General features: G+C 42.5%; 1 protein-coding gene across 2 annotated transcripts; it reads left to right on the top strand.

Moving 5' to 3' along the window:
• Positions 1-1,056: 1,056 nt before the first annotated feature.
• LOC309621456 (myosin-13-like) lies at positions 1,057-5,835 on the top strand. 2 transcript variants are annotated; one of them, XR_014240036.1, is made up of 7 exons: positions 1,057-1,248; positions 1,338-1,532; positions 3,143-3,348; positions 3,578-3,751; positions 3,936-4,044; positions 4,605-4,700; positions 5,706-5,835. XR_014240036.1 is itself a non-coding variant. In XM_082408933.1 (4 exons), the coding sequence occupies exons 1-4, from the start codon at positions 1,084-1,086 to the stop codon at positions 3,585-3,587; spliced, it is 576 nt and encodes a 191-aa protein (XP_082265059.1). In that variant the 5' UTR covers positions 1,057-1,083; the 3' UTR covers positions 3,588-3,929. The 2 variants fall into 2 exon arrangements, 1 of the variants encoding a protein (XP_082265059.1); XM_082408933.1 differs by lacking the exons at positions 3,936-4,044; positions 4,605-4,700; positions 5,706-5,835 and having other exon boundaries at positions 3,578-3,929.
• The last annotated feature ends 4,033 nt before the right edge of the window (positions 5,836-9,868 follow it).

Raw genomic sequence — 9,868 nt, 5'->3', positions numbered from 1 at the left:
CTGTGAAAACAGCCTAAATCAAGCCTGTGCTTTGCAGAAGAGATTTCCGACTTAACCATGCAGATTGCAGAAATGAGCAAGAATCTTCAGGAATTGGAGAAGACCAGGAAGCGAGTGCAGCAAGAAAAGTCAGACCTCCAGGCTGCCCTGGAAGAGGTGGAGGCACGTGTCTGAGATGTGAAGGAGGGCGGGGCGCTGAGGAAGGGGACTAGACCACCCCCAGGGGCCCTTCCTGCAGGAGGCACTGGGGCTCCAATGGGAAGAATCCAGCCCCACCCCCACCCTGGGGGGGACCAGCTGCTCTCTGCTGCCTCGCCTCATGAGTGTTCTCTAGTCCATCGTATTTCTCCTATTGAATAAATAAACTTGTTCATTATGTCCTCAACGTCTTCCTCTCAGAAAGCAAGAACTCAATCACCAAACATCCTGAGAGCCAGCTCAGAATCCCTTAGTTTTAACAGAGAGTTATACAAGGTCATCTTTGGCTGCTGGGAATTCTGTGTGGTCCAAAGAGTGCAGGATCCTGATGCAATCACCAGCTGTGGCCAGTGAGGGGCGGATGCTTAAGAGGGTCTAGGGAAATTTGCACTATGCAGGATAACAGGAGAGCAATTCCTCTGTCTTTCTCTGTCTTTTTTGAGCAGAGGTTGGCTCCTGACTTATGGTCACTATTTAAAAAGACACAGTAATCAAAATTTTTATTAATTGAAAACGATGTTCTGTCCTTCTCAAGACATAAGATTGTTAACAACAAAGCTTCAGTTCTAGTTTCATTACTAGTAACAATTTGGGAGCAAACTGTTTGACCTTTTTGAGTACTGTTCTATTTATTTGTAAAATGAGCCTAATAATACCCTTTTTATCCTAATGGGGATGAAAAACCTCATTCAAGAAGGTAGCTGCCCCCGGCAATCCCAATCACTCCTTTACTTTTATCAGGGTTCCTTGAAGCATGAAGAGGGCAAGATTTTGCGTGTCCAGCTAGAGTTGAACCAGCTGAAATCTGAGCTTGACCGCAAGATCACTGAGAAGGAAGAAGAAATCTAGCAGCTGAAAAGAAACAGCCAGCGGGCAGCAAAAGCCATGCAAAGCGTGCTGGATGCTGAGATCTGGAGCCGGAATGTTGCTCTGAGGCTGAAGAAGAAGATGGAGAGAGACCTCAGTGAGATGGAGATTCAGCTGGGCCACTCCAACCGCCAGGTGGCAGAGACCCAGAAACACCTGTGCTCAGTCCAGAGCCAGCTCAAGGTGAGTGCATGGCCCCTGGAGGACCTGGCGGGACCTCAGCCTGCCCTGGGCTCCGGTCTCACCACTGGTTTCTCGTGAACGACTCCCAGTTGCATCTGGATGATGCCCTGAGGAGCAGCGAGGACCTCAAGGAGCAGCTGGCCCTCGTGGAGCGCAGGAATGGCCTCTCGCTGGAGGAGCCGGAGGAGAGGAAGGTGGCCCTGGCGCGGACGGAGCGCACCCGCAAGCTGGCGGAGCACGAGCTGCTGGAGGCCAGCGACCGCGTGCAGCTCCTTCACTCCCACGTGTGTCCGTCCTCACTCCACTCTGGGTCCACCCTGGAGGCAGGCAGGACCCAGGCTTGATGGAGAGGAGTTCCCACCGCTCCTTCCAGGCTAGCGGTCAAGACAAACTTTCATTAGGCCTAGTTCTTGGAATAACTTGGTCTCTAGATGGACAGATTGCTGAGCTTTCTTTTATCTGAAGATAAAAGATCATGGGGAAATCAGAGCAAGGCATGACAAATTATTGCATAAAAGGGCTGGAAAAGGCTTCACAGAGGCAGTAACATTTAAGCTGCAAGCTTAGAAAATTAGGATTGTCTTTTGAAATAATTACTTTCAGGAAAGTTCAAGAATTCCTTGTTTCATTTCTTATTTTTTTGGACCACACCACATGGCATACGGGATCTTAGTTCCCCAACCAGAGATTGAACCCGCGCCCCGCGCGGTGGAAACACAAAGCCCTAATCACTGGACTGCCAGGGAATTCCCCCAAAATTCCTTGCTTTAAAAACTATTTTTTGAATTAGCCAAAAAACTAGAAGAATACCAACCATATTGTTAGCATTTTGGGATCTCCTATTCTAGGCTCTTGTGTCTATACATAAATATGATATTTTTTGTAAACGTGATCAATCCTTTTGCAACTTTTTTTCATTTAACAACGTCTTGTGAACATATTTCTATATTTTAAAATAGTTTTCTATGATACAGTTTTTTAATGGCAGAAAAGCAGTCCATTTTAGTTGTGTATTATGGCACATTTATTTAATCAGTCTTCTACGGTTGGATATTTTTAGACTGTTCCCAATAAAAATTTTTATGATTAGAAGATTGTATGACTAACTTCTTCATAACTAAATTTTCACATATATCCATGATTACTATTTCCTTAATATTCCTAAAAGTCAGTAAATTCCTGGAAGTATATATTCATGGTCAAAACAGCAAAGACATTTATGATATGTTGTAAATTGGTCTTTAACAAAGTTGTCCCAATTTTTACTCCCGTGGGGAAAATAAGTGAGAGTGCTTAGCTATTATTTTTTTTTTAATCTTCACCGATTTTATGGTTGAAAATGCCTCATTTTAAAAATTCTTATTTCTTTGATTACTAATGAGGTGGAACATTTTGTCGTATTTGTTGGCTATTTGTATTTCTTCTGGTGTGTCTTAGCTATTTGTACTTTTGCCCTTTTTTCTTAATGATTTGTCTTTTTTACATATTAAGGAAGGAACTATTTTTTCAGTAATGCACATTGCAAATGTTTCCTCGTTTGTCATCATCCTAACAACTCTGTACAATGTTTTGATCATGAGAATTATTTTTCATTTCACATAGTTATGTCAACCATTTCCTTGTTCCAGCACCTTTAACTAAATAATTTATCCTTCCTCAAATATTTGAATGTCCACATTTATCATTTACTCAATTCTTTTATGTACAATTCTCGGGCCTGTTTTGGATATCTGTCTATCAAAAATGAAAGTCTCTTTAATTTTTTTTCACCTGTGTGAAAAATAAGAAATGGAACGTTCTCGAGCTTGACTTCTTTCCCCACCCAACCCTCTCCCTTCCAATCGTTGTAAGTGTCCAAATGTAGCCCGAACCTCTTATCTAATTTTTCTTGTAGAACACGTGCCTGATAAATACCAAGAAAAAACTGGAAGCTGACATAGCCCAATGCCAGGCAGAGGTGGAGAAGTCTATCCAGGAGTCCAAAAATGCAGAGGAGAAGGCCAAGAAGGATGTCACGGATGTGCGCTCCATTCTTTCTTATCAGAGATGCTGTCTGGAGATAAGAAAGGGGCTTCTACGCCGCCCCTTTGGGACCTGCAAGTAGGTTTCCTCTCCTCACCACTGCATTCAGTCAGTGGTGGCTTCCCGGAGAGACGGAAGGAGACGGAGCCTCAGCAGAGGCAAAGTGGGAGGGGAACCATGCAGCATCAGCGGTGGCTGCGGCAAGGAGGAAAGCATCAGCGTGCCTAGTACCAGCCTCACAGCACCCTCCGTGTGCCCGCATAGGAGGGGTGGGTGGCCCACTGATGCCTCTTGTGAACTTAACCAGGCGGCCATGATGGCCGAGGCGCTGACAGAGAAGGAGCAGGACACCAGCGCCCACCTGGAGCGGATGAAGAAGAACCTGGAGCAGACGGTGAAGGACCTGAAGCACCGCCTGGACGAGGCTGAGCAGCTGGCCCTGAAGGGTGGCAAGAAGCACATCCAGAAGCTGGAGGCCAGGGTGGGTCTCTCAATCTCTCTGAATCCGGAAAGTGAAAACGGCACTCCCCGATCCTTCTCTCTTCTTGTATATTGACTCCCATCCTTATCCTGTGGCTGGGGACAGCCACCCAATATCGTCAGTAGGTCCTGAGGTAATTAACATCCCCCAAGACTGACTATATAAGTATCTTTCTTGATTGTAGGTACGTGAGCTTGAAGGAGAGGTAGGTTGAAAGTGAGCAGAAACGTAATGCTGAGGCTGTTAAAGGTTTGCGGAAACACGAGAGAAGAGTAAAGGAACTCACCTACCAGGTAAGGGGAAGAGCTTTCTAGAATATCCAGACTTCCTGCACAAAGGGAAATTGAAAACCTGGTGACTATGTGGTACTCACAAATAGCTACATGTTAACTCGATATACATAAGGGGCAAATGACACAATCACCTATCACAGACCCTTTCCTAAGCTAGGAAAATCAGGAAGGCCTTTAGAAAATCGTGTAAGTGAGGAAAGAATACAGGTTTCAAAGACAGATAAACTGGTATTAGTCCTAGTTTGGCCTCTTACTTTTTAAACTCGGATAGGTTACCTAACACTCTCAACCTTAATTCATCACCTGTAAAATAGAATAAAAACATCTACTCACCAGAGTAGGCAGGTAAGGATTAGAGACGTGTATAACTCTCCAATATAGTGCCTGCACACAGTGGACATTTAACAAGAGTGGCTACTGTTAATACTATGAAGGAAGCCTCAGAGTTGACCACATTTACCCCAGGCCCACCTGCCATCATATCAAAGTGATTTACTTCACCACCTGTAGTGGGTTGATTTTGTTGGATTCAATGCAGACCATTTTTTTCAAACTTCCAGACTGAGGAAGACCGCAAGAATGTTCTCAGGCTGCAAGACCTGGTAGATAAATTACAGGCAAAGGTGAAATCATACAAGAGACAAGCTGAGGAGGCTGTAAGTATCTTTAAGCCCTTGAGGGAAGAAGAAAACTTCGTTGGGGGTAGAAAGTATATTAAGAGAATGTGTTAATGAGAAAGAAAGAGACCAAGTAAGAATATGTCATTCTTATTTTAAGAGAGAGGATATAAATATGAATTTACCCCCAAATCCTAATTATAGAATAAGACCTCAAGACGAGATATTTTTATTATTAAGCAATTTGTAGGGGTTGGGGGAAAAAAAGAAAATTCCAAATAACCCACCTTACTTGATAGCTGCAAAGAATATCCAGCAGAAAATCTAACACCATGATAAATATCCCTCTCCCTCTAGAAATGCACAAAATCAATTGTTCCCAAAAGCCAAACAGAAATCTTTTACCCCAGCTGACTCCTTCCCTCACTACCACTGTCATCAGCAGGGACTTATCCCTGCACATTCGCTGTAGCAAATTAGGATGTGTTGGGAGATTCTCCAGCTTCACTTTTCCTGGTTGTTCCCCACTCTTCCAGACACAATGTAGTGGGTAAGAGGTAAGAAAAGGGAACACGAAAGGGAGAGGCACGAATGGTAGTAAGTGCAACCAACAAAGGGCATACTTTCTTCCTATCCCCATCCCCCCACCCGCAGCGTCTCTGTATACCAGAGTTAAAATATATGGCAAAAACACTTCAACTGGGATTTTCCCAAAGTCAGAATTTGACCTTACATTTACTGTCTAACCTCTGTGAGCGAGCGCACATGGGTCTCTTCCTCCTTTCCACTCAGTCCATACATCGTAAGTAGACTGCACGTATACATGGGTTTGACATAATGAGCTCGTCTCTTCCATTTCAAAACTATTTCCTCTTTCATTCTTTAGAGTAAAAAATGTAACTGAAGTTACAAGTTCTGTCTGGATTTGAAATCCGATATGACAAACAAACCGTAAGAAGGAAATATCTGAGTTGAGGAAATAATCCTGTTTGTGACAAGTGCAATGAGAACCACAAAGTCTAACTCTCACAACTTTATCCTTAGGAGGAACAATCCAATGCTAATCTTGCCAAATTCCGCAAGTTCCAGCACGAGCTGGAGGAGGCCGAGGAACGGGCTGACATTGCCGAGTCCCAGGTCAACAAGCTGCGGGTGAAGAGCCGGAAGATTCACACACAAGTCAGTGCAGAGTGAACACATCTGCCTGATGCTGCCAAGGGGCTGAAGAAATGCACAAAATGTGCTATTTTGGGTCACTTGCTTTGTGATGTTTTTCTCTTCATGTTGAATAAATAAAAACTACAGTGAACTGATAAACTGAACCAGACTCATTTACTTCCAAAATTACTTATTCTCAAACACAGTTCTCACCTAGCTATTATTATTCTAACATTATATATGGCTTTGTGGAACATTCAATATCTGTACCTCCCTCACCACCCCGCATCCCCTTTCCCATCTCCAGCTCCACCACACACACACACTATTATCTTTTACTGGACTTAATTTTATTAAATCTCTCTAGACTGTTACAAATGACTAAGGAAACCACTCACTGAGGTTACGCCTTCAGACAGGACACACTCATGCACCCACTCCACAGGTGGTTACTGAGCATCTACTATGCGCCGGGCCCTGCTCTCAGTACTATGGGAATAGCAGTGAACAAAGCATAGTTCCCTCCCTCTGGGAACTTATATTCTGCAAGGAAAGAAAGGCAGTCAACAAATAAGAAGCTGTGTCTACTATATTTAAAATAGATAATCAACAAGAACCTAGTGTATAGCACAGGGAACTCGGCTCAGTATTCTGTAATAACCTAAACGGGAAAAGAATTTGAAAAAGAATGGATACTTGTATGGGTGTAAGTGAATCACTCTGCTGTACACCTGTAACTAACACATCATTGTTAATCAACTATACTCCAACATAAAATTTTTGTAAAAAGATCTACAAAAAAAATAAGAAGCTGCGTAATGTGTCAGGTAAGTGCTCATGAGAAATAAAAAAAGTAAGAGGGAGGCAGTTAGTACTATGTAGAGAGGAGTCAAGCAAGGCCTCTCTAAGAAAAACACATTTGAGCTGAGACCTGAAGGAAGCAAGAGTATTCCAGGCAGAGGGTACAAAAGAAAATGCAAAGGCCCTGAGGCAGGGGCAGTTTGGCATGTCCCAGGGACAGGAAGGAGGCCAGCAGGGGTAGAGGAGAATGAGCAAGATAGTCACGGCATAAGAGAGGAACCTGGGACCCCAGGGATCATGTAGGGCTTCAGGGCCACCTGAGGACTTTTTTCTTCACTCAGAGTGAGATGGGAAGTCTTTGGAGTGTTTTGAGCAGAGGAGTGATATTAACACACATTTTAAAAGAATCACTCTGGGGACTTCCCTGGTGGCGCAGTGGTTGAGAATCTGCCTGCCAATGCAGGGGACACGGGTTCGAGCCCTGGTCCTGGAAGATCCCACATGCCGCGGAGCAACTAAGCCCATGCACCACAACTACTAAGCCTGTGCTCTAGAGCCTGCAAGCCACAACTACTGAGCCCGCATGCTGCAACTACTGAAGCCCTCATACCTAGAGCCCGTGCTCTGCAACAAGAGAAGCCACCGCAATGAGAAGCCTCTGCACCGCAAGGGAGAGTAGCCCCCTCTCGCCGCAACTACAGAAAGCCCGTGCGCAGCAAAGAAGACCCAACACAGCCAAAATGAATAAATAAATAAGTCTTTAAAAAAAAAAAAAAGAATCACTCTGCTGCATTGAGAATACACTGAAGGGGGCAGAGGTCGAAACTGTGAGACCAGTTAGGAGCCTACTGCAAAATAAAAGATAAAAAATGACAGTGGCTTAGACCAGAGAGATAGGCACTGGGAGATGACGAGAAGCAGATGGATTCTAGATGTACTGTGAAGGTGGCGCACATAGGGTTTTCTGACAGATTGGATGGATGAGTGGGTGAGAGAGAGAGAGAGAGAGAAAGGACTTATGAAAAGAGGAAGAATAAAACAAGATAGATTTAGTGCAGTATAAACATGAGGAGTTTGGTATCTAGAAAGAGAGGAAGCAGTAGAACAAAAATGCAATCTAGACAAAAATTGTACTTTATGCACTCCTGTCCCTCTTCCACCTTCTACTACCATCCACACTCCCTTGCCTCCCAACCCCTATCAGCCTCACTCCTTTACAGTATAAACTGCACAGGCCTCAATCGCAAAAATGTCTAAAATTAATAACAGTTTAAAACAAAAAAATTCAAAATACTCTCCTAAATTAAATTTTGGATCAAAGAGGAAACAAAAAGTAGAATCACAAAAACTTCTAGAAGTAAACATAAGAGTAAATCTTTGTGACCTTGGTTTACACAAAGATTTCTTAGATGCCAACACCAAAAGCACAAGCCATGAGAGAAAAAATTGATAAACTGGATTTCATCAAAATTCAGTTTCTGCACTTTGAAAAACACTGTTAAACAGAATGAAAGGACAAGCCACCGACTGAGAAAAAGTATTTGCAAATTATACCCCTGATAAAGGACTTGTGTCTAGAATACATACAGAAATCTATATCTTCACTAAAAAGAAAACAAATCACCCAATTTTTAAAGAACCAAAAGATTTAAACAAACATTTCACCAAAGAAGATATACACAGAGCACATGAAAAATGCTCATCATGAATCATTAGGGGACTAATAATTAAAACATAATGAGATATCACAACACACCTATTACAATGACTAAAAGTCCAAGTGTTGGCCAAGAGGTGGAGGTACTGGACCTCTCACACCAGCTAGTGGTCATGTAAAACAGCATAACCATTTTGGAAAATAGTTTGGCAGCCTCTTAAAAAGTTAAGAAATTACCCATTTGTTCCAGTCGTTCCACTTCTAGGTATTTACTCAAGAGAAATGAAAACGTATGTCCACACAAATATTCACAGCATATTTATCTGTAATAGCCCCAAACTGAAAACCACCCAAATGGCCATTAACAGGTGAATGGATAAACACATTGTGGTAAATCCATATAATGTAATACTACAAAATGATAAAAAATAAACTATTGGGCTTCCCTGGTGGCGCAGTGGTTAAGAATCCGCCTGCCAATGTAGGGGACACGGGTTCGAGCCCTGGTCCAGGAAGATCCCACATGCCGTGGAGCAACTAAGTCCATGCACCACAACTACTGAGCCTGCGCTCTAGAGCCCGAGAGCCACAACTACTGAAGCCCACGCACCTAGAGCCTGTGCTCCACAACAAGAGAAGCCACCGCAATAAGAAGCCCGCACACCGCAACGAAGAGTAGCCTCAGCTCGCCGCAACCAGAGAAAAGCCCGCCCGCGGCAACGAAGACCAAATGCAGCCAGAAACAATAAATAAATAAAATAATAAAATAAATAAATTTTTTTTTAAATGATAAAAATAAACTATTAACACACACAAAAACATGGATGGATCTCAAAATAATAATGCTGATGGAAAGTAGCCAGACCAAAAAAGTGTAGACTCTATTATTCCATTTATATAAAATTCTAGGGAAAAAAAAATGAATCTATAGTTACTGAAAGCTGACTAGTGGTTGCCTAGGGATAGAGAGGCAGGATTTATGGGAGGCACAGAAGGACAGTAGGATGTATTACAAAGGACCAGGAGGAAACTTTGCGGGTGATGGACATGTTCATTATCTTGATTCAGATGATGGTGTCACAGTGTCTACATATGTCGAGACTCTTTAAATATGTACAGTTCGTTATACATCAATTATATCCCCATAAAGCTGTTAAAATTTTTCATTGGGGGAAATACTACAATTATAGTGCTTTGGGAAAATAATAATTAAGATACTGTATGTCCAACTTTAAAGCCAGAGTTATAATTTTTGATAGGAATTACATTAAATCTATTTACCAGTTTGGGGAAAATTAGCTTACTATATTGATTCTTCCAATTCGTGAATAAAGTATGTTTTTCCATTTATTCAGATCCTCTTCAATTTCTGTCTTCCTTGTTTTACAGTTTCCAGCATACAAGTCCTGTACATGTTTTGTTAGATTTACACCTAAATTCTTTTTCTTTCTTTTTGTTTTTAAGTAATTGTAAATTGTATTGTACTTCTTGGTTTTTTTTTTTTTTTTTGGCTGCATTGGGCCTTTGTTGCTGCACTCAGGCTTTCTCTAGTTGCAGCGAGCATGGGCTGCTCTTCATTGCGATGCGCAGG

The sequence above is a fragment of the Balaenoptera borealis genome (genome assembly GCF_965194805.1).
Source record: "Balaenoptera borealis genome assembly, contig: HAP1_SCAFFOLD_476, whole genome shotgun sequence".
Lineage (NCBI taxonomy): Eukaryota > Metazoa > Chordata > Mammalia > Artiodactyla > Balaenopteridae > Balaenoptera > Balaenoptera borealis.
The sequence above is the reverse complement of the archived record's forward strand: the minus strand, read 5'-3'. Positions and strand labels throughout refer to the sequence as shown.

Excerpts from the sequence above, each read along its gene's own strand:
- LOC309621456 (XM_082408933.1), top strand. The coding sequence starts at position 1,084 with ATGCAAAGCGTGCTGGATGCTGAGATCTGGAGCCGGAATGTTGCTCTG. Across the intron at positions 1,249-1,337 it reads CAGTCCAGAGCCAGCTCAAG|TTGCATCTGGATGATGCCCT; the intron begins GTGAGTGCATGG and ends AACGACTCCCAG. Across the intron at positions 1,533-3,142 it reads TGCAGCTCCTTCACTCCCAC|AACACGTGCCTGATAAATAC; the intron begins GTGTGTCCGTCC and ends TTTTTCTTGTAG.